The sequence below is a fragment of the Perissodus microlepis genome, chromosome 7 (assembly GCF_051167445.1).
Source record: "Perissodus microlepis isolate ML-2025 ecotype Zambia chromosome 7, ASM5116744v1, whole genome shotgun sequence".
NCBI lineage: Eukaryota > Metazoa > Chordata > Actinopteri > Cichliformes > Cichlidae > Perissodus > Perissodus microlepis.
This window is the reverse complement of record NC_140467.1, coordinates 15123676-15148549: the sequence shown is the minus strand read 5'-3', so window position 1 is coordinate 15148549 and position 24874 is coordinate 15123676. Positions and strand designations below refer to the sequence as shown.

At 41.9% G+C, this 24874-nt stretch overlaps 1 protein-coding gene across 1 annotated transcript in view; it reads left to right on the top strand.

Moving 5' to 3' along the window:
- The window catches only part of tspan18b (tetraspanin 18b), a 35620-nt gene that overhangs the window by 5313 nt on the left and 5433 nt on the right, over window positions 1–24874 (top strand). Inside the window, exon 2 of the mRNA XM_084933750.1 lies at window positions 14695–14778. Coding sequence (XP_084789876.1) covers window positions 14776–14778 — 3 coding nt within the window. The 5' untranslated portion in view covers window positions 14695–14775. The remainder of the gene's footprint in view (window positions 1–14694; window positions 14779–24874) is intronic.

Below are 24874 nucleotides of genomic sequence, written 5' to 3'. Positions count from 1 at the left end.
TTATTACACAGAGCGAGCATACTTGCTAAATCCCCTGTGCTTTAGCCGGGAGATTTCTTCATCACCTTGTGGTCTTTTCATCCCCCCCACCCCCAGATGTAGTTAAAGCTGAGAGAGGGGCTTAGGCAGACCAGGAGTCTAGGTATGTGACACAGTGAGATTATCTGCCTGGCTTCAGAGAGTGGAGCGACTTGGTTGTACTGAATGATGTTTAAGTTTAAGCGCGTCGCTGATGCGGAAAGCATTGTAGCAAAGGTATAGCAGTGCCTCACAAGTTTTCTTTGCTTTAGGTGTGTAAAAGGGAGGCATTTGTTTTGTGTTTGCGGCTGGGCTCGCTCACATTGGGTTCAGTGCCGGTTCACTGGGCTGATAATCAAATGGTACCAGAGAGGAAGAGTTCATTTTACGGATGTGATTGTTCTCCACGCTCACTGCCTAACGCTGGCTCTTTCTCACTATAGATGACTTTTGGCCTCCCTTTTTAAACTGCTTCTTGTCTTCTCTTGCAGAAACGACTCACTCGCTGTTGTATATTGTGATAAAGCCCCTGTGCTCACATGATTCATTAGGCAACTCAAATGGGGGGGATTATACACTGCTTACGAATCAATGAGGAAGGAAAGAAGTGTGTTACAGGAAGAATAACCCATTTTCTACAACAATGTGAAAAGACTCCATTGTAAGACTCCACCATGTTTCTCTGTTTGCACAATGTGCAAAGGCGTCACTCTGATTGTCCACTTCAGCTCCAGTGTTGTGTTTCAAGCATTCTTCACTGTGTGTTTGACTCTCAGCGGTGATGTGAGAATTGGAAATTGTGCAATTATAGAGCTGAAGTGAGTCATCAATGCCAGTCATCAGTCAGTTATTCAGTAAGTTTTTCTGATCAACTGTTTGTGTTTTTTAGGGCTGTCGCTGTCTAAATGCCATGTTTTGGCCTTTTGAGCTTCAATGGTAATCGATAGCGAAAAATAATAATAAGTATCTGCTGGTGTACAGGAGTTAAGATCACATCTGCAATTTCAACATGCATGTAGATTTTTCACTCAAACACACAGAAGAAGAAGAATATATTTCATACTTTTTTTTTTATTCTTCTCTGACTCGGTGCACCAGTGCTCACCATCCAGAGAGAAGGCAAGGAAAACATTGCTGTGCCAGGAGAGCAAGACTTGCTTGCAAAATGCAATCCTGGTCATCCATTTTTTGTGAGGCTTTTAAAGCCGTTAAATCGGATACAGAGTCACTACATCTGCATCCAAGAAACAAGGCAAACTGAAGAATGAGCATCACTGCTGTGAGTAGAAAGGATATCAGACGGAGCAGCTAAAGTTATATTTACTCATCTGCAGGTAGCAACAGAAAATTGAACAAAAAACAATACTTTCCCAGCCAATATATATGTGTGTTTTATTGTTTTATTTTGAGTCAAATAAAACCTCTTACCAACCAGTGTACCAGCTGTTTTATTTCTAATTGCACATAAAATTGCAAACTTTAGAAAGTTCTTGCAGTTCCTTATGCATTTAATTGAGCATCCTTGAAGCGCATTAGCAGTCTGTGGCTAGCATGAGCGCATTATCTGAGTAGATGTACCGATAAGGAGACACCACTGAACATGAAAACCCATCGCACTTCATTTAAGGCCGCTGTTGTACTCTTCTCTGGCTGCCTTTTGAGGATGGTACTGGGAGCTGCACTCAGTCCAGATCTGTTTTCACAGCCTCTCCCTGTGACTCACTGGGCCTAATGGTTCTCTGCTCCTGACTCAGGCATTTTTTTCTGATGAAATGGGACTCTCTCCCAGCTTTTGGTCTTTTTTTTTTTCACTTCTTTTTTTCTGTTGCTTCAACCACAACTGCGTCCCAAATCTCCTCTTTCTGTAGGTTCTTTTCCTCGAGTGCTCGCTCTCTGTGCATCCAAGTTTTTTTTGATAAAAAGGCCATAGCATTACAAGAGTACCCCTATTAGTCATCGCAGGCTTTTAAAATGTGCCCTATTTTATTCCCTATTCAGCACGGTGCTTTTTATTTCCTCTGCCTACAGGGGATCTGAGCGCCTGTAAATATCCCTGTTTATTTTTAATCACTGACGACGGGCTACACAGTATAATGTGATATGATAATTGTTGCGTGCAAATACAAACACACTTGCTCTTGTCAGAAATTGATTTGGCAATTTAGAGCATACAAATTATCATAGGGATGGACAGCAGGTTGTTAATGATGACCCAGATAATTAGGTCATTATCACTGTAAACAAATTAAAGGCATGTTGGTGCTGGATGATACCTCATTAACTCACTTTTTCAAACATTTACATTCTGATTGGAAGTCGGGGAAACGAAGCGGCAAGGGTGGAGTCGCATCAGGTTTAATGATACAGAGCGGATGCTTGGTTGGTGTGTGACGTCGTCTTGTTTGCTGTCTGTTGCTTTTCCAAAGTGGCTGAATTATAGAGTGCTTCTTGGAGATTTATATTCAGCGTGATATGGGTTTGCATCCCGGTCTGTTAATAACACTTTGCTGTTCCAGTCAGTGATACCCATACAAACCTCAAATACAAAACCACAAGTGCACATGAAGCTCTCCCACACACAAACACACACACACACACACACCCCTGCAGCCTGGGCGCTGCTGCTACAACTCTAGTGGAAAATGGGGTTGCTTCATATTTACTGCATATGTCTTTCATATCTGCTTGAATGTAGGTGAAATGTTTTGAATCGCACAGGGGGAAAAAAAACCTTAGCTAAGCAGAGATTTCTTTATTTTAACCTGGAAGAAAACGTTGTAAACTTCAAGAGACGTAAGTAGGCTAATGTGATTCTTTCACTGCAAACTGATTATGTGCGTTTATATTCACGTATCAGTCCCTTTTCCTGTCAGCTGGCTGGCTTTGCTGTCTTTAAAGCCCACACACCTCGTCCACAGTGCTGCTCCCCCCTGTAGCTCCTGTGGAATAACAGCAATGTTACAGGCCCTCCCACAGGGTCAGACTTGCCACAGGTCTATTAGACATACGGGCTCCCTGTTAGCTTCCAGGGCATCAAGGCCACAGATCGTTTTTTTTTTTTTAAATTAAAGAAAAAAAGAAGAAGCTCGCAGCAGGTTAGAAGCTGTACCTGGGGAAACTTGTTGGGGGGGGCTGGGGGGCAAATAACGGTCTCTCTCCCACCATGATCACAAGCCTCTGAGAGAGACGACTGCATTTACCTCGAGCTTGTTAACAGGAAAGTGAAAATCTTTAAAAGTCGTGGCAGTTTATGTGGTGGGCGTCTGCCTCCGCTGTTTTCTGTTTACATTTTGTAGGCTTGCTTGTGATTCGCTTTACTCGTGCAATAACGTTTTGTCGCCTGAGGTTATGGGGCGTCTTACGAGTGTGACACAGGTGTGCTCATTGCCGGATTCAGCTTCCCTTCAGCGTCGTCCTTGTTTATTGCACACAGTCGCACTGTTGGACTACATGTGGTTGAAAACTGAAGCTGAACTGTTGCTCGCGGTGTATCCCTCAAAGCCAACTGAGGTTGTCCAAATTAACCAGCATCCTCCAGCAATCCAGAGTAGGCCTGTGTGAAGATCGTAGTGATGGTTCTCCCTGCATGCTGAACGTCTGCCCCCTTCATGTCTGACTGAATAATTGCCTTTTAACAGCAGATCAGATGTACACGGTGTAGACTGTTATTTTTACTCCTCAAAGGCGAAAACAATTAGACGGCAAAGACGGTACGCACTGCTGCCTCATGACTTTTTCATGGCGCTTTATGAAATTTTTAACCTGCTGCCTCTTTAAAAGTGCGTTGTGCTCGAGACAGCATTCATGGGTCAGTGCACTAAAACCCGGCCTCTGTCCTTTGGGCAAACAGTACGTCAACCACAGCTGATGTGTTGCAGCCATTAGTATGAAGGAAATGTAGGAAGGAAATTTAATATTCTCTGTGGCTTTGCAACTTCCAAGAGGAATTCTTAAGAAGTCATGCATTTTCTAAGAAGAAAATAAATCTTTTTTCTTTTGTAGTTCTTCATGGTAAAATAGTTTTTATTCACTAATAGTTATTAGGGTAAACACAGGCAAACCATGAAGCATAATTCCCTTTTCCTTAATCCGTAACTCTCTGTTGCTTCTTTGCTTTGAAGCTTGAGAAGAGAGTCTGTGGAATTGGAAAAAGGTGGCCACTGTTTAATTATTTAAAGTAATATTAAAGCATTTGATATTTTTATGAAAATGTGTTTGATTCCAACATTTCTGACACCAGCATCCAGGGATCACCTTCACATGTGTTTGTCAAAGATAGCACAGGCAGGACAGGTGTCTCCAGTATGTGAAATCAAATTGGCTGCAGTGCTCATCGATTTAAATGTTCAAAAAGCGAGAAACACCCCCCCCCCCAGATCAGACACACTTGGAGATATTTTTTCCCCCCTCACTGGAACATCAGGTGAGCTTGGCTGGCTTCCCGCTCGTTTTGTCACTCGTCTCACGTCAGGATGACAGGCTGCTCGCACAGTGGTCCAATGTACTCTTGACCACCTGGTTGTGATGCTCACAAGTGTGAAGTGTTTGAGGACAAAACAGACAGCTCAGGCAATTTTCCAAGAGTTTGCACCCCGGAGGATCGCTTGCCAGATCGTCTTTCCCGATAACGCTTGGCAGGAGGCAGATCCCATATGAAATATCTCGGCACCGACGATGAAGCCAAAGTAATTTTGTGGGTGTCTGTGAAAACCCCTGGACGTGTAAAGGTTCTTGTTGGCTTTAAAAAAAAATGGTGGTTCTGCTGCTGGCTCCAGACTGCTGCTTTAATTGGACAGATGACAAAACAGGATTTAACAAAGATAAAACAGCTTTTAGATGAATTCCTTTTAATGCTTAAAATTTGGTATCACAAAAGAAACAATGAGGCAGAAGAAAGCCAATATAGCGGGCAGTTATCAAAACCACTTTTGCTTATCTTTGCAGGCACTTTGGAAATGGACAAGCCCCCCTTTTTTTTTTTTTTTTTTTTTTTTTTTTTAAATAAGGAACAGATGTCTACCCTTTCCTCACTCAAAACATCTCAGGGTGAGCTATTTGCCATATCGGGTGCGGCCGTGGAGTCTATACACTGTGAGCTTTCAAAACACCCCCCTTCAAATATTTGGCCAGCTCCGTGTGTCTATATATTTATCCCGTTGCTTTTGGCTTGAACCAAATGTGTGTTGTGCTTCCAAGAAGCTCAAGACTTTGCAGACAGCAACTTTAAAAAAAAAAGGAAAGAAAAGAAAGCGTTCCATATCTCCTCCTGCATCACCACAGCTCATTATACGGGATATCATCTGTAATCTCCCTCTGCTTTGTTCATCTCTTCACCATTTGGTGGCTCACATAAACACAAGTCCCATGCCGTGAAAAGTAATGAGTTGCATCTTATATTTGTTCTCTAGGCTTAAATGTTGTTTGCAGCTGTTTGTAGATATATTTTTGTTGTTGTTAAGACTATATAATAGACCCCTTGGATACCTTTGATCTGTAGTACTCCTCTGCTTCAGCTCGCAGGATTGCTGAATGTGCATCACCGTCTTTTTTTTTTTTTTTTTTCCATTTTAAAATCAGTCAGACGTTTAAATAAACACACAATCTGTAATGTGTTTCGCCATAAATATCCCAGCGGTGGTCACTCCTGTGGTCCTGTTTCAGGACTGTGGGAGCACTAAGTGGACTGTTTATTTATAACTGTTAGCCTGTGCTACCCCACAAAAGCTGCAGTGCACGCTTGAGCGCATTACTCACAATTTCGTCACCACCCCAATTAATACTCAAGACAGCATCAGCAGCATCTGCATCAGTCCCTCTGCTTGAGTTCAGTTGAGTTGAGAGAATTAAAAGTATATCAGCAGCGGTGTGATTGCTATTCTGAACTTGTTATCGGCGTGTGCAACCATGAGCAGGTTTGCAGAGAAGAGTCTGCATTCCAATTATGTCTGTTTTCATAGTTTAGTGTTTTGGTTGTTGTTGTTTTTTGTTGTTTTTTTTTTTTTTTTTTTTAAGTTTTAAATCAAAACCAATAATTTCAGATGGGTTTGACCTCGCCGTGTTGCCCGTGCTTCTCCAACCGCAGTCCTCCCCGTACGATTGTCTCAGATCCATCATGTTCTGTGGTGTAAATCTATTGACTTGTGTTTCTTCTGGGACTTAATCTTGGAGCCTCTCCAAGCAGCTCAGTTTCCATCCTCTCCCTATCTTTCCTCCCTCTCCCATAAATCAATGTGATGTAATTGCATAAACTCCCTTTCCCACATCTCAGGACTGGAGGCAGATCATTCTCAGGGAGAAAGTGTTTCAGTGTGGCCTGTTAACCTTAACCCTCAGATTCCCACATTTGTGATGTCCGTGTCTTGTGAAAGTTTCATGTTGACCTTTAATAAATTTTTTTTTAAAAAAGCGGTGTTTGCAGAGTTTATTTCATTGGTGATATTTGGTGTTTCGTTTTTTCAAGCAGCAGGACTGTGGAAGTGAACTTTCTCACAAATGGCACTGGCTGTTTGCATCTGGCTAATTTACTCTAAGCTCAGCAGATTAAATCTCATTTCTCTGAGTGCTTTTTGTGTTGAGCCAAGCATGATTTCTCCTGACGTCTCCTCACCGTCAGGAGTCTCACTAGGCTCCCTCGGCCTATTGAAGGAATGTTTCTCAAAGCACTTCTGCATTTTCACGAGATTGGACCATGGCAATAGTCCAGCTTCCATTCCACCTCTTTTTCCACATTTCATTGCCTTCCTGGCTTCCTCTTTCATTCAGATATCTCTCAGCTTTGTCCGAGGAGAATCGAGCGTAGAGTGAACCGGTGTGGAAAGGTTTTGCAGTGAGCAGGAGTCTTACTCGCACACTTTGTACTTATACTTTATCCAGGTTTCATCATTCGTCCGCTGCTCCAGTAATCCTCCCGCCATGAATTGCACCCTGCTCTCATGGTGATAAAATGATTTTTTTTCTGGCTCACGCTGAAACACACTTCCATGGTATTTGGCTATTAGCGCAGGCATATTTGACAGTGTGAGAGACAAAACGCATGTGTCGCTCTCAGTTGTGAGTTTGTCACAGCTTGTTACCTGCTGCTTGTTACCGCAGCTGCCACATACAGGCCGACATGGATGAGGAATTCTGAGGGATACAGGGTTCTTTGGCATATGTGCAGCTTTTATGAGGAGTTCCCAGTGTGGAGCCTGTGTGCCGAGGAAATGATCCAGATGCAAAGCTTCTGGCTCTCATAACCCAGTGGGACACCTGCCTTGCTGCTCCCGTGCAGCCCTCTGCAAAGTCCACAAAAACGAAGGCTACCATCTTTCCTTGGAAGGAGGAGGAGTCATAACGTACTGCTGCATATCAGGCATGTGGAGTATTTGTGTTGCTTGTATTGCATGTCTCTGGTTTAGGAGTTTCAATTTAAAGTCGTTGTTGAATTCACCTAAATGAAAACTCTTAACAGATTAAATGTTGAACTGGTTTTGCCGGCTGTGATTATTTTAAAAGCCATGTTTAATTTTCCCAACATGCGTCTGATAGATGGAAAAAGCTGCTGGACAACCCGAATAAATGCCTCAGTGTTTGTCAGCCGTAGAAAACTGCCAAACCACGCTGTGATTAACTGGCTTATGCTGAAATGGCTAATGTTTTTCTTTATTTCTCAATAAATTGGGCTCAAAAGATTTTGACATTCACATAATTTACTGCAAGATGAAACCAACATGTCACAGTCTTAATTGCAGGCAAATGTAAAAAATATTATAAACTTCAAGCATATTTCTTTTTTTTAAATAAATATAGTAAACATGGTGTTTTTGCTGTGTTTACAAACCTAAAGGAGAGCCAAAAATGTATGTATATTTATGTTATCTGGATTATTTTTGTTCACATTAAGCATCTCTTTGAGGTATGAAATCAAAATGACATCAGATCCTGGATATATATCAGGATGTCCTGCAGTCTTTCTCTGTGTGTGTTTGTACTTTTTTCTTTAGTAATGCGACCCACATGTTTGCACGCTAATAAGCCCAACATGTGTTGTTATAGCCCAGCCTTTACAGCATTGTTCCCCTTGTTTGAACACAACAACAACTTGCAAACAGCGGTTTTATAACTTAAAATACGCCAACAAAATAGTTTTTGTCAGTCGGTGCATCATCATCATCTTATTTCTGAAGTAGGAAGCTTCACTGGGGTGTGTTCACCAAGGTATGTAGTGAAAACCATTAAGAATTGGAACCAGATCTGATGCTGTAAGTACCAGGCAGTGATCCAGACATTGCTCCTTTTTTTGGATTTATACGTTAGTTGTGCCAAAAGTTTTTGTTTTCATTCATGCAGCAGTGTGATGTACAAACTGTTACAAAGTGGCCATGGAGCAAATTCAGATTAACAAAAGCAAAACATCACTGGCTTGGCACAGCCTGTCAAGCGTATGGACGTTTCAGAAGAGGAAGGAGTCCAAGTCACTCCTCCTCCTCCTCCTCCTCCTGGTTTTAATCACGAAAATAAGTTTCATCTGGTCCCATTGCGCACATATTCTTGCTTCCACTTCTTGTGTATCTTTTGCATTATGATGTTTACTGCTCATGACCCACTAAATAGAGTCATGAGCTTCAGCTGACAGAAAGGTCAAGGTGAGAAAGATCATATCCCATGACAGCTAATCTCACAGGTACAGGATGTTTCTCTCTGCCATTTCTACATCTCTTCTCAGAGATGTAGGGAATCAGATCTTCACAGCTATATAAAAAAACACTATTACCTCACGGTATTGCAGAAACATCTAAGTGAAGCCTAGAAATGGTTACCAGATGTTTGTTTAAGCAGCTTGTTGGGCGTATAGGACAACAGTGGGCCAATATTTCTACAGCGTGCTTCGGGGGGAGTCAGGATATCATATGCTGTTGTACAAAATGTAGCTGATTCATAATATATTTCAGTCTCTGAGGTGCAGCAGATATCTGTATTTGTTCTATACATGCATAATACATCATTTTGTAAAACAGTCTTCTGTTTGCAGCATCGAGCCTGATCTGTATGTGCAGGCTGACTGACAAGCTGTCATTGCTATAGCTGTAAGTGACCAACAAAAAATAGGCTGTCAGTTATTCAGGAGACGCTGCCAAAAGTTCCATATTTTAAATTGTTAGTAAATGGTGTTTATTTTATGTTTCCAGAAGCTTTGGATTTTGTTACAAAGATTCAAAATATCAATGTGCAGACACTGCATTGAGCTTTGGGACCTTTAACTAGGATTGATAAATAAAACAACAATTAGTGATCGGAACCAGCTGAGAATGGTTTCCAAATGGTCTAATCTATCAGAATCGTTTGCCTCCCAGCTAATCAATTCCTTTCATCAGTACTGGCATGCTGTTGTAAGACTTACATGCAGCAAAACAATGATATGAAACTTTTACAAACCTCAAACAAGCACTTTTTGTATGCTGTATATAGACTTGGAGATCACACAGATCAAAAAGGGACGGTAATCAAGAACTAAAAAGTAAACAGAATCAATAATGGGATTGGTATCAGTTGTGTCAGTATACATCCCATGTTACAGCTCTACTAATGAAAAAAATGTCTACAATAGTCTGATCTAATAGTTTGAACTGAGCGCAGATCTGGCGTTGTTTCTTTTTGTGTACACGAAACACTTTATGAAAACTGTGCTAACTTCCTCTCTGTGCATGCAGCTTGGATTTTCTTCCAAATTCCTCTTAGATTTGAAGCTCCCTGAGCTCACTTCTGCACAGTTCTCAAGACTTACTGACTGAGGGATTTCTGTGGGTTGGAAAATGATTATCCTGTGGCTGTTCGACAGCTCGCACCTCCGGCGAGTGGAGGAGCCGGTGAACAAACTGGATTTAGCAGCCTCAGCCCCCTCCCCCTTTGTGTATCTAGTAATGAACTCTTACCTTGGCTTGGAAGGGTGCACTGCTGCTATCCTTTCTGTGTTTTTGTAACCCTCACTAAAAAAACCTTCCTCTTAATTGTGTCCCATGGGTCCAGAGCTCTCAGTATTCACAGCCTTTCCTGTCCCTCTTACTGATCCTCCTCCTCTCCCAACCTTAGCCCCATCATCCCAATTCGACAGGTTTCCTCTTTAATCGCTTGACTTCAAAGCGGTATTTTGATGCACCCTCCCCAGACCCCTGGCTCCTCGGAGAGAAGGAGAGGGCTAGACTTGGGGGCCTGGGAAGTAGAGTGAAAGTGTGGTGGTGCACAAGGCAGCTGGTTAAGTTAGGCAGGCATGGGTTAAAGAAAATAAGTAGTTCAACTGCTTTTTTTCATCACTTTGTCACAAGAGAGAAATTGCTGTTGTGTTTTTAGAGAACCAAGTCGCACACCTGAAAGGCTCTGTGTAAGACACGTCTCGCTGTTCTTTGCAGAGGTGAGAGGTACAAGCTCCTGCCGGAAAAAACCTGGCGAATAGAGACGAGCCCTGGCTAATGTTTGCCACAGAGGTTGGACACAGTGTCATCTTTCATCCACATCAAAATAGCACCCTCCAAACACACTTCCAAGAGCTGCATTCTCATCAGGTTCCCATTTAGCTCAAAGCGATTAACACTGAGAAAACACAAGGCTTGCTTAATGAGTTCAGTCTGTATCTTTTAGCTGGAAAAATAGTGCACCCCAAATGCATGAATACGCTCTTGCCCCGGGTGTAACCTCCCCGGAGCACCTACTGTAGCGTGAGGAACAAAGAAGAATTGGGTTTGCTGTGGCCAGAGAGGAAAGGGTGAGTGATTAGCTGTTGGATGCCCTCTGATCAGTGCAGGGATTGTTTCTCCATCGTGCTGGTTTATCTTTGTCTCTGGTAGTTGACTCGCACTGTTAGATCAATAAATCCAGATGGAGTAAGGCGATAATTCTGCCTCAGCATTGCCCTCATTAAAGAGGACGCTCAGGAGATATATAGCTGCCGGCAAGTGGCCTCCTTCTCATTTCTGTAATATTAGAGCTTGATGTATATGGCGAAAGATCACCAGGGAGGAATGACATCCAGAGCTGTAGATTTTTCCTTTGATTAAGTGTCTATATGAAAGTTGGATTTAAGCCGTAAACCGCCCCTTAGGTTATTATCTCCAAATTTGGAGTTCCTTGTAAAGCTCAGGGGTTTGCTTTTTGTCATCACTAGTGAGAAGTTGAGGTTAAACCCCATTATAATGTGTAGATGGAAATACTGTCTATTCCTGTACTGTTGTCCTTTCTACTTCCTTTCCTCAGAGGAAGTGCCACAGGTCAAACTGGGTGCTGTGCTCTGACTTCTGACATGTCACAAAAGGTTTCCTGCCTAACATGCAAATTGGCCTGTGCTTGAAAAAATGTTATTAAATCAACGTGTCTTGGATGAGCACAGAAAGTCATGCGTGTAATGTTAGATTATTAAAAATCAATGTGGTCGATTGTGTTCAGTGACTCAGCTGTGGTGAAGCCTCGCAGGCAGCTACAGCTGTCAGTGCCACTCAAAGCTGACAAGCCCTAATAACTCAAACATTTAGCATTAGTGAAGTTTGAATGGAATCGAAAATACTTTATTGTTGTTATACAAGTATACCGATGTTTAGACTGCCATCTCTCCTATGTTCACCAGGAAAAATTAACATAAATAGATTATTATTCAAGATGGAGTGGTTATATAGGGGGTGCAAAGATAGTCCTGAAAGTTATTGTCAGTGCATGTTGTTCTAGTGTATGGGGGGGTTGGGTGGGGGTGATGAAGGCCATAACTCGGGGGAAGCTCAGCTTGTGTGGGACTGTATTAATTTGTTTGTCTATCTGTTTGCCTGATGGCAGAAGTTCAAATCGAGGCTGACTGGAGAGGGAAGTGTCTGAATTGAGGCTGTTGGCCTTCTTCAGACGGTTGGTGTAAACATCTCTGTGGTGTCATAGCTCCAACCCTACCACATGCTAGGCAGTCTTCACCAACAGTGTAGGTCCTTCTGCTCAGCAGCTGTGCAGCTTCTGCACCGCACCTTGATGCTGTTTGTGAGGATGCTTTCAAAGAGAGTTTCATTCAGCAGCAGCAGTTTCTGGGGGAGCTGTGCTTCAACTTGATGAGTTATTGAAAAGATGAACTCACCTTACAGTTCTTATGAAGGTGGGTATTAGTTATAGAGACCAAAAGCTTCTTTGTACAAAGCTATAGACGTGTCTTTTTCTTCTATAAAGTGATGCATTTTAACAGCGGACTCCATCTGGTTTGACTCACTTTTGAAATTGGCCTCAAGTGCCGATTAGAGGAACTGCAGATTTTGGCACTTTGTGGTGGGTTCATTGTTCAGTTCTTGAGGTTTCTGCATGTTTAAAAGAATCAATCTGGCATCACAGATGATGCAAGAGACAGAGAAGCCGACAAATGGCAGTAACATACGGAGGCTTTTGAGCATTTTTATTGAAGGCATTTGTTCTTATGCACACAAAAATCATCAATTTTGTTTTAAAAAAACAACAAAAAAAGGAGGGAATAGAAGCTTGATATCCATAGTTCATAAGTACTCACTAAGTACTGGTGCTTCAACTAAAATGAATTTGTTCTAATTCCCTTTCAGCAGTTATCTGTGTAAGCACTGACACTCAGAATGGCCATGGATATTAGACTGTATTATTCAAGGATGAGAAATGCCTGCATTGGAAAGGTGAGGGCAGTGTTTATATAAGGAGTATATTCTTACTGCATTATGATACTACAGTTTCCCCTGCTATCTCTATTGTGAGTGGTATTGAAGCACGTGATTTATCATGTGCTGATGGCTTGCACACAAGATAGATGTTGATGATGCAATAATATTGTCAGAGCCTGAAATAACAGCACAGACTAATCAATTAGTGGCTGCCTTGATGTTTAAACTGCCCACAGTGCTTCGGCGCTTAAATGTCAGTAACAAATTGGCAAGGGAGATTTCCTTTAAAAGGAAAGTCATCGAGCGGATGTAGATGAAACCTTTTCTCTAGTGTTGACTCGTTCTCTTTGTTGGACCCTCAGTGGCCTGGCCTTTCTAGTCCTCCCCTCGAGGTTTCGTCCTATTGTTGTGCTTTCTCAGCCGCCTGCGCTGATCTCTCTTCGCACCCCCCCATAAGCGATTCATTGAGGCTCTGCGATCCTATTGGTGCTCCACTTTCCCATGGAAGGGTTTCCATGGAAACCAAAAAATAATGCAGACCCTCAACACTGTTGCTCTTCACCGGCTAATAGCTCTTTAAACAGGGGTTCAAAAGAGACTGCCACTGCAACAGGCTTCATGGTAAAATGTGACCACTCTGTACCTGATTACAAACCGTAATGACGAGAGTTACTTACATATATGCTGCTGTTTGTGATAAACTGCTGCAAAACTGAAAAGGATTACAGTGTTGCATTACCTGGGGATCTCTGAGCTAAACCATATGGTGAATATTTTCTATAAGACTCACTCAACAAGGCTGCCCATGCATGCGTATCCACTGTAAGGATGTTAATGATTTCCCGAGCACGTGTACCTTGTATTGTCTGAGTTCAGGGTGCTTAGATAAGGGAGTGTATCATTCCAGTGCATCTCCCCACTTCTCAGATTTGTCCACTCTCCTCAGTCAGCCTTTGATTGCCTTTTCCAGATGTAATCAGCGCCTTCTATTCTATATGGGGCTGGCAACGTCAGTTGGGTTTTGTGTCCTGGTGAATCTGATGTCTGCTGGCAATATGGTGTGTCTGCGGGATGATGTGGCTGGCTCTATCAGCCAGAATACTCTTGGGATATTCTCCATCCCCGAGCCTCTGTCAGAATGAGAATACCCTGCCTGTATTTCACCATCTAATGTGGCAACAGCCGCTTGCCGTTCATGTCTTCGTAGGCAGCTCTCTCCATATTTGATGCGGTAGTTGTCAGTGCCAGTGCTTTGAAACTGGCTCCAAAGTATTGTCAGTCAAAACTGTGCTGCTGACTATTTTTGCACATGGAGGCTGAAATACCAGCAATTTAATTGGCTCTCATTGCGATATCGTTATTTTCAGCTGGGAGACAGTTGTGGCAAAGCAGTTTAGAAACAGGAAAAAGTTTAAAGCATTTATGCTCATTAGACACACTCGGCTGGAGACGTATCTTACACTGACAGTTAAAGCCAGCAACGTGCGGTAAGAAAGCAAGGTATTCTACTTCCAGTGAATAATGCATGAGTTCAGATGCTCATCAAGGTCAAGTCGCAAACTGCATGAGGAGATTGTGGTGTGTTGGGTTTTCTAATAAAGGATAGTTAATTAGTGAGAAGATACAATGTTTCTAATACCTCGAGGCAGATATTAAAATTTTACCTGCCCAGAACTTTGGTCTGGGTTGCTGCGACTAAAGGCAGTGCATTTTCCTGTTCTGTCCCTGTTTAATTTTGCCTTCCAGCAGAGAAGTGGAAAAATTCACACAGAGAAAACACTGTTACAGTCCTAGATTGGAGCACTGCGGGGAGCGAGCGCTTCATACATAATAAATGCAAACTCGGTCATTTTAAGTGTCCTAGAATTTTATTTTCTGTGTTTTTTCTGTTTTTTTTTTTTTTCCAAGCTCTCGCTTTTACTCTGCTCAGATGACTTACGTGCACCAAGACAAATGTACCACTTTTCTTTCTCTTCGCCGCTGCTTCACTGTTCATTCATCTCATTACCTCAGTCTTGACCTGTGCTCCTTCTGCTGTGCTTCTCTCCAACAGCCCATGAAAACAGGAGAGGAGAGAAAAGCGAGAGAAGTCATCAGCTTCACCTGAACGAAGACGAGGAACAAGCAGATACACATGGTACGGTAGTGTTTTATCTGCTAAAGCGGCACACACGCAGTTTTTCATTTTCACCTTATATTTATGTGTTAAACACATTTCCTTTACATTCTCCTCAGTATATGTCTGGAACGTGGGGGTGTTTTCATGAATAATTTCTAGCAAATCCAACAATAATTCCACTTCAACACACTTAAAATTGTTTGAGAGGCGCTGCATAAAGAGGTTGTTGACAGACTCTTTTCAGTAAGATGCTGACAGCACAGGCGCAAAACCATTGTTATCGCCGACAGGAGGCACAGTGCTAGAGCAAGAACCAGTGTGTGTGTGAAGCCGGTCCTGCAAAGAGGCAGACATGCTTTTGTCCCTTTGCTATCATAGCAGTCTTGCACTGGTCTTTGTTAGTCCCTGATTTGCATTGGCATTTGTAGCATTAGTATTCCAGACACAGCAGAGCAGCAGACACGTATGGATTGAAAGGTTAAAGGGGATGTTAGACCCAGACACATCAGCTGCAGTCAGTCATACATGGAAGCATAAAAAGCATCCAGTGAAGCAAATAATATGTGCTACATGTGCAAGTGACATGTAAGATCATGAGCAAAGTCGAGCTGTTTTCAGTTACATAAGTATTGATTTTAAACTTTTCATTTTAGTTTAATGCAACGTGTGTGTTAATGCTCAAGCAGTCACTTGTTGGGTGCCCTTCAGGCGCCTTATGGTCAAGCCACACTGTGCATGAATCTAATAAACCTGGCAATGACATCAGGTTTGTTGGATGTAGACTGTGCAGTGATAATGGCTGCTGAACTGGAGGCTATGACACTCACAGTTGCAACTCCTGCTCTTTCTTTCTTTCCATGCTATGACCATCTTGGAATTTTCCCAAGCTATCTTTGGTTGCAAGATCATTACCACCTTTGAACTTCTCTATGGCTATGATCGGACTGCAAATCTAACGGTCCTTTTATGGTTTTCGTATTATTGCCCTTGCGGATGGCGGCATGTGCCAAAAGTGGCACCATAGCTGTTTGATTTTTTTTGTGAGCTGATGTGCAGCCGGCATGGTTGGGTTTAAGATGGAAGGGTGTGATTGTATTGGTCTTTACCGCCATGCAGCAGCTTGAAAAGATCAAACACTTGGGAGAAAACTTTGAAGAAATCTCTGATCGCTTTGCTTCCTCTTTCGACTTCTTCTGCTGTTATACCAACACTGATGCAGAGGTTTTTTGTAAGTGGCAAGGATGTGTTATTCAGGAGATGACTACAGCAAATCTGGTGCTTTTTAACTAATAGTATAAAATGGTTTGAGTGATAGTGGCTCTGTAGTGTAGTGGTTAACGCATTCACTTAACACAAGCAAAAGTTTAGGTTTGACTCCAGCCCAATCTGGACAGTACGAGTAACAGATTTCAGAGTGAACTCTAAACTGACCTGTATGTGCAGCAAAAACTATTCAAATGTTATTTTATAGATGTAAACAAGAGGACCATAGAAACCAGCAGTAACGGTTTCATTTGTAAGTCTTCTGTGCCGTAGGTGCCAGAAAATATGTTCTCTAATTTGATTTTCATGAGGAAGAGGATTTTAACATTGGCTTTTTTGTGGCACAGTAGCTGCTACCTGTATACAGAGCTTTGTGTGGATATGGAGTTGCAGCAAAGAGGGGTGGGATGGTGAATCTGCTTCATGGAAATAATGTTATGTAAAATTGAGCATATAAAGGACCGCTTTAGCCCACGAGATGCTCTGCTGCACTCTGCTCTGATGAGTCATGTGAATTCTGATTCGACCGTTACAGCTGAGGTTCATTTGCAAAGATTTAAGACCTAAATTTGATTTAGAATCATATATGAAGAGTTCAGCTTTTATATATGAGGAGTCACACCTTGATGCATGCTCAGTTGTTCAGCTAAGGAAATTCAGGAAAGAGGATTTTGTTCATCTGGGCGTTGTTTTCAGTGGGAGTAACGTTTTGTCACTCATTCGAGTCACTCCCTTATAGTGGAGGAACTGCTGGTTTGATTGATCTAAGAAACAAACATTCATATTAATAAATAAACTTAAAAGAGGAAAAAAATACAAGCCAGGATATAAGATTTAAACATCCAGTCTAGACTGGCTTCCTGGTTTCACTTATAAACATGTCTTCCTCTTTTATTTATTTTTTTTTATTTCAACATTGTTGGGTGGGGTCACTTTCAGTTTTACCTTGAACCAGCTTTATATTTGAGTTTCTTTTCTTTTCAGTTTTTTTTTTTTAAACTTTAGTTTTACTTTTACCACAGGACAGCAATTGAATGAGACAAATCCAGGACAAGGATATAGAAGACTCAAAAGAACAGCGCAAATAGGAAAACAATGAATGGAAAAGGGGGATTGTGGGGATATAAAAATGAGTGTAATGCAAATTGTGTGAAGATCTGCTGTTTGAGTGGGTTCAATCATGTTCCCCCAGTGATCAAATAAAAGATGGGACAAAATAAATGCTAATAGTAACAATAATTTCAGCAATAACAACAATCCTTATCTTCCTGTATGCTGAAAAGTATGCATGTATAAACCAATATACCAACCCATGCACATACAGTTAAGCTGACTTATCTAAGTTTAAACTCTATTAGTTTCCTTAGTGGTTTTGCTCATCTCAGTCTTAAGATTTAATAACTGCAGAAAAACACTTTACCTGTGAAAGCAGCTGACTCACAGCCATGTAGACACCCTGGACCTAAACTAGTACCACCTCATAACAAATCTGATAAAACTGACGACGTCTAAAGACATTTAATGTATAAACCTTTAATGATGGATACATGCACAATGCTCTAAAATGAAATAGTCTTCTTCTGCTTCTCTATTATTTCGGAGTTTCTTTCCCTGAAGTCTGGTTTTTAAACTTTCAGTTAGTTTAATCAAAATGTAAGGTGTGTTTAAAGCTAGTTTAATTTTCTAGTTGAGTTTCTGCTTCCAATAATCTCTGTGATGTTTGCTCGATCCTTATAGTTATTATGTGATGCCATCTGAGGTCTGATTTGAGCTTTCACTTGAGGATTTTTTTTTTTAAATAAGGAAATGTGGTGGAATTAAAAGCTCATTTTCAACAATCTCACCACAAACATTAATCTAGTTCTTATCCACCCTGGAATGAAAGGCGAGCTTTAGCTCCTCCTTTACAGTTCAGTATTTAAAGACAAAATCGTGATCCACCGAGATCCAAACAAACTGGAATAATCTTTTAATTTCTCTGATACATTAAGTATTGCTAACACGCTTTTGGTTTACTTACATCAACTTGTTTTGCAGTGGGGCCTCAAATATACAGTATGCCTGCGGCTTCCACAAAAACACAAACGTTCACATGCTTTATCCTCAAGGCTTTGTTTTGATCTTTGCATTGCACTGAAACCCCAGCCTGTAACACAAAGTAGGTTACACTGTTGTTTTTTGGTTTGGTTTTTTTGCTATTTTTCTTTTTCATTTTGTTGAACTTTCGCCAAGTGCGTGATATTTGTGTGTGCACGCCACACACAAGAATCATCAGTAAGTGATAAAACAGCTTTTAGGCTTTCCACACGGGGGAACTAGCTGTATTCAAACTAGCATATGGCCTTGCAACAGGGTGTGAGTGATTGCTCATTAGACAAATGGCTGGCCAAGCTGTCCCCCCTGTTGTAAAGTGCTCTGCTCTGCTCCCCTTTGTTTTCGAACAGGAACTCGAGCTAAGTGGAGATGCCAAACAGTCCTCTGCAGACAAAGGCCACTCTCACCCCATATCCGGGTTGCCGTAGAGACCAGAGTCTTTTTTTGGAAATATTCCAGCACGTGATTTAGGAAATCCTTCTGTTTTGAAAGATGTGTATCGTTTGCTTAAGAAATAAGATTTTTAATTTTTCATGGTTTTGTTTTTGGGGTTTTTCAGCCTGGATTTAGTGATGTTTGGTGACTTGCGTGTATTTTGTGTTCCTTTGTCTTTTTTTTCCCCAGTGTCCTGTTCTTGTTTAGTGCCCTGAGGCTAAAAGTGTTGTCTTTCCTGAAATAGTCCATTGTTTACTTCTGCAAAGGCCATCTGTGATGATATGGATATCCGACAGAGACAACAACCTCGTATTCAGTGGCGTTTAAAACAATATTCAGTGTTAAGAAAAGACTCATTTTAATTGTTTCTTGCCTGAGGGTCAAATGGTGGTCAGGGGAGTGCTGGTGAAATTATTGACTGGATTTTTCCAAGTTTTTGTTAAGCGCGGAACTGATATCGATTCTTCTCCCTGTGACTCCGATATATAAGAAGGAGACTGAGAAACTTGTGGAATAACCCACAGAAGTAGACAGTGCAGTGATATAATTCCCTCGGTTGTTCGCTCAGTAATTTTAGACCATTTAGTTTTGAATTGAGTTATAACTCATTTTTGTGGAAAGCCCCAAAGGCAATGTGTCATTCTCTAAAAACGTGGGAAAAGCCTTAGCCGAGTCCTAACAGCCGGCAGCGCCGAAGTGTTTATGTGTTCATTGTGTGCTGTTACCACATGCCCTCACTACCAGACAACCAGTGGACTAAGCATTGGAGCTCTAGGGGATCAATGCATCATTGACCATGTGCCCGGGCCTGGTATCGATCCATCCTCACGCAGCCAGTTTGTATCTTCGCTCAGCCAGATAGAGGTGCCGAGACGATTAAGTGAAAGCCTCTGCTATGAGCGAAGGAGGATCTCACACACAGCAGGGTTCAATAGAAGTCAAAATCTGCTCATCACTCAATCACATGTCCTCTGCTTAAGATAACTATCGAGAAGTTATTAGCGCTCTTCCCCCTCCCCCGTCCAGTAATTCTAATCTAAGGAGCTGGAGAGTCTATTTCGCTGTAGGACTCGGAGCAACTGTTACTACTGAACTAACAGCTGGATGTGTGCCCAGTTGGGATGTCAGGAATGTAGCCTGCAGCAGTGTTGACAACACATGGTCAGTCTGTTTCTTAGTGTTCATTCTGGGAGTTTTCCTCTTGTTAATCAGCCTGGTTTTCAGGAGTGTGTCAGCTGCCGGTCAGAGGACTGCTTCCTTCTGGGGTTCACATAGTGTCATTTCAAACTGAGTAGGCTAGGAACTGAAATCTGAACTGGAAAAATAGAAGAATTTGATTTTAGATGAAAATTAACTGATTGAAATGCATATTGTGTGTGTATGTAGTCTTTTAGTTCATTGTCTTAATAATGATTTTGTACCTATTCTGAACTTTTATGCCTCTGAGTGGCTGTGGCTCAGGAGGTAGAGCAGGTCACCTACTAATTGAAATATTGGTGGTTCAATCCTTGGCTGCTACAGCCTGCATGCCAAATTATCCTTGGGCAAGATGTTGAACCCAGAGTTGCTCTCTGATGCGTTAATCGGAGTTTGAGTGTGCGTGAATGTTAGATAGGGGGAAGAAAAAAGGGGGCTTGTTTAAATATGGGTGAATGAGGCATGTTGTAAAAAAAAAATTGAGTAGGTTTTTGGGGTGTTTTTTTGCATAAAAACTAAACCAAAATGAGAGAACCCTACTCTGGAAACGTAATGGAATTAAAGTGAACTGAAAACCAAAAATAAAAAAAATGAACAAAAAAAACCATGAAAAATACAAAAGTAGCCTTTTTGCACCAGTTACAGTGCTGGAGTATAACTCTTTTGTAGTCCCAGCACGAGTTGAATGAAATTATAAAGGGTTTTGCACGACTGAACCAATTCATCATAAACTGTCCACTTTTGGAGGGGAGTAAACTAGCATTCCCTGTAATGTGCAGAAGCTGATGATATTCTGTGTGTACTCTGAAAACTCATTAAGCTAAACTTGCCTGAGGAAAGACAAGTTAAAATATCTACCTGAGCATATAACCAGCATTAGGACCTTTGCTTTAGCTTGCCCGGCTCAGTGTCTGCACTCCTCTCTGTGTGAGAGCTACACCCACACACGCACACACTGCGAGCTGCCTTTGAGCTACTTTTGTACACTTTCTCCGTGTGGTTGTTTGCTGTTGTCTGAAAACTGTATGCCCTCTAAAGTATACAGTGCTATTGCTGTTTAGCATTCAGTGCACTTCAAAGCTCCTCCGTGTGACAGCAGAGCCCAGGGCTCATTCTCTCCTAATTGGAGGTTCATTAAGGACTTGGTGCGCCTCACGGGAACCCATTTCATTGCCAGAGGAGCCTGTCTTTATTCGGATTTGGGGGTGTTTACTTGCTGTGGCTGATCTAGGAAGTCATGGAGAAATATGAAAATGGGTTTTTAATTGAGATAAAGGCTGATGTGGCATGTGTGTGGTCCCCTAGTGTCATTGTCGGAGGGTATTAGCGCATGCACGGAGAGCTTAGACTGGCATGCAGTTGATGACAAAACACACCTGCTCCAGCTGCATCGGGGAGCCTGGGAACGAATGTGTCCTCCCCAGGGTTCAATTACAGGTGATCACTTAGAGGGTCAATGATATTTAAAGGGGTCAAGATACAAGCCATAAAATCTCGAGAGGATTTCAGTATTAATGATTGTTTTTAATGCAGGATCATGCTCAAGATGAAGTGAACTTGCTGGTTATGTGAGGGTGGAGGATGGCGACAGTTTGACGAGGAGCAGACACAGTGTCCTTGTAATTCTGATCCTTTTGTCCAGGGCAGCGGCTGGGGGAGCAAGGGAATATGGACTGGTTTCATTAATCCTGCTGAAAGTGACATCTTCAAGGAGAATCACCCACGGGTGTGCTATTTATATGTGGAGTACTTTCAATCTAGTCTGTGTCTTCCTTATCTTTTAATTACAGCGGGTTGACACCACCATAATGGTTGATCGTGTAGGTGCCGACTGAACAGACTTCTGGTTTTATGAGTTAGGAATGGAAAAAAAAGAAAAGGTCTATTCCTCACGCTTCCATTGAGACGAATATAGGTCGGATCAGTTTGTCCTCATTAGAGAGCTCTTGCTTCTTTTGGTAGTGTGAGGTTGATGTTTTTAGGATCAGTTCACATCAATTCACCATCAAACTCATCTGTGCCAATTTCCACAGCCTAAGCTGACTGTGGATCAGTTTTCACCAGGAGTAAACAATGGGTTCTTAGCGCCGCATGACATTTTATGATGTCAGTTACAGGAGATGGAGACAGATTTGGCATTTGCTGGATACCTCGGGGCGAAGACTGTCGCTTAGCTTGTCAGATTGAGGACATACAGTATTTCCTGCACGTTTAAAGAAAAAATCCAGCACATTGTGTAGTTGTAGCAGTGCAGTACTCCTCACTGTTTTTGTGTGTGCATGTGTGGCATGTTTATTTATAATAGATTTTAGCCAGTACAGCGTGTTATCTCAACACATCACTAGCATTGCTCAGCGGCACACCTGAGGAGGACCAGCCTTTAACCTAGTAGCAATTTTTCAAAAGTGATATAAGCCTGCAGCTCCTGGGGTGTGAACCATGTTTTTCCTTGTCTACATCATATACACTGCAGAATATTCAGAGAAAGCCTTAGTGGTCTGATCTCTGCGACTGGCCAGTGATCGATGAGGATCTGCGATCCCACAGGAGTCATGGGAAAGACCGGTTTGTTTACTCTGCACTTTCTCCGGGGTCTCAGTGGCACTTTGATTTATACCATGCTGCTTTTCAACCATAGGCTTGTTATTTGGAGCCTGTCTGGGCCCTTACACTATAACCCATTTTATTCTTAAATATTCAATGCATTTTAATGCACAGAAGAAAATTGGCTCCAGATCTGACAGTCAGCTTGACCCTGAAATGGGAGCAAAGAGCAAAAGGGTGAAGCTGGAAAAGAAATCGGACATTTTGTTTAGAGAATAAGAAGTGAGCTGTGCCCTGAGAGGTTTTCCAGCCGGCCCCTTCCTCCTCCTCCTCCTCCCCTCCTATTCATTCAACCTCTTCATCCCCTGCCTCAATAAATACAGTTTGCACCCTTCACAAGGGCCCAGAATTGACAGGCTAGAGCTGGAGGGATAGGAATGGACCTTTTCTGATGCTTTTCTATGAGACTGTAATGTATGCAAATCTCAGTTAAGACCTCCTGTGCCCTCATTAGACCTTTCTGGGGCTTAGGAAAGGGAGGGGTTAATTAAAACCCATCTCAGACAATGAATCTGTTGGTTGCTCTCAGAGTACCACTAGAACGGTAATCAATACCTAAGCATATTATTATGATTTACAGAAAGTGTTTAACCATAGGTCTAAATCAATTTCCTGGGTCCAAAGAGGAAAGCGGTAAAGGGGAACAAACAGAAGCATAAGCCCTCTGGCTGGTGAGGAGAGGAAAAGTTCTCTTTATAGGGTAGCTTCTTCTCACAGCAGACAAAGAATGCCGTCATATCTTTAGTACTGTTTAATTTTATTGTCACGGCAACTTATGCGAGTTAACAATGCAATGGGGGGAAGAAAAAAAAAAAAGCTTTTCATGAGGCTCGCAGAATGAAAAACAAACCAGTGTTAGTGCGCTGTAATAATAGAAAAACAGATTAGAAAAAGATATCAGTTCTGCCTTAATTATTCACACGCTTCCTTTTCTTCTGTGGGAAATAATTGCTCCAGCAGCTCAAAACTGCTTGTGCCTAGGCAGGGCTTTGTGCTGGGCTATGATTTATCATACCTGAAAGCCAACATTCGTGAGTCTGCTGTGTGCAGCACAGGGATGAAAGGGTCAAGGCGGAATGAGATTTGAGCGACCGCAGAGGGTCTTCAAAGATGGACGGGAATCAAGCCCGGTGTTGATCACAACAGAGGTTTCACTCCTGCCTCGGAGAAGCAGAGAGAGATCACCCAGAGGAGTCCTTTGACATCACATCAAGCAAAGGAAAGCCTTGCCTACACGTTATGAAATTACAGCTGATGGATGTTCTGCAAGTACGGATAAAAGAAGTGCGAAGAAGGCATTTAAACATTTTCTTTTTTTCAATTTGCAGGTGTAGTGTGTAGCTGTGTAAACCTATTTACAATTCCTCTGAGAATCATTTTTTAATCCGCTTGTTAGCCAGCCTCAATCCTGGCTATCACTATGGGAGAGCAAATTAATAATCAGAAAGTACAAAGCAAAGAGTGCCAATTCATTTCTGCCAAATAATAAATTTTCTTCCTTCACTGAGACTGCAATTACAGCTGCCCCACAGATTGTTTTCATTTCAGTTTGTGCAGAATATGTAGATATGAATCCTTACACAGTCCCCAGTAGGGCTGTTCGATATAACGATATATATCGGATGACGATATAAAAACGTCTATCGTTTCATTTTACACTATCGTTTGTTTCGTGGTGTCGCAAAATAAACAGTTTACGGCAATATTTTTTCATTGTTTTGATGGTCACTGTAGTGGTTATATTAATTTCTTAAAGCTCTTTCTTTCTCTTATATTTAATATAACCACACTACAGACAGACAAGCTCCTGTTTTTATGCGTTGTCGTTAGCAACAACGACGGTAAAACCATCGCATGTCCGCTTGTTTATTTTCCGCATAAACCTTTCACAGTAAAGCTCAAGATCCTGTTGAGACTTTTCAAAATAAACTTACCCACGTGAAAGACTATGTGGAGTGCTTACTGTTGGGAAGCAAAAAAAGAGCCGTCAGGTGCTAAAAAATAAACATTAGACTCAAACGTTAGAACAGGCTTTTCCCCGCAGCACGCCGTGTAATAAATACTCACAAAGAAACGGCGGCTGTTACAACTTATGTCTAAAAATGTATCGTTTCATGCATCGGTTAAAACACTCGACTCCAGGTACACGACGCCCAGCTGGAAACACTTCACTCAAGTCGAGCTGCCCGAGATTCACAGAATTTACAGAAAATGTTAAAGTTTTGTGATTTATATCATTATCGGATGATAAATGTCTTATATTGAGATATGAGATTTTGGTCATATCGCACAGCCCTAGTCCCCAGCTCACAAAGGCTGAGGGAGAAATCTTTTCATCTGCAGCTTGAAAGGTTAAACATTTGCTTCAGCGAGGGCACGCTGCATTTTTAGGTGTACTGGGCCATGGATTCTTAGACACCCCACCCCACACACACACTGCCGCCCCAGTGTTGTCTGCTAATGCAGGAGAGGTGTTCTTCATTAACCAGGAGTGCTTCTAGGATGGGTCTTCATCAAGCAA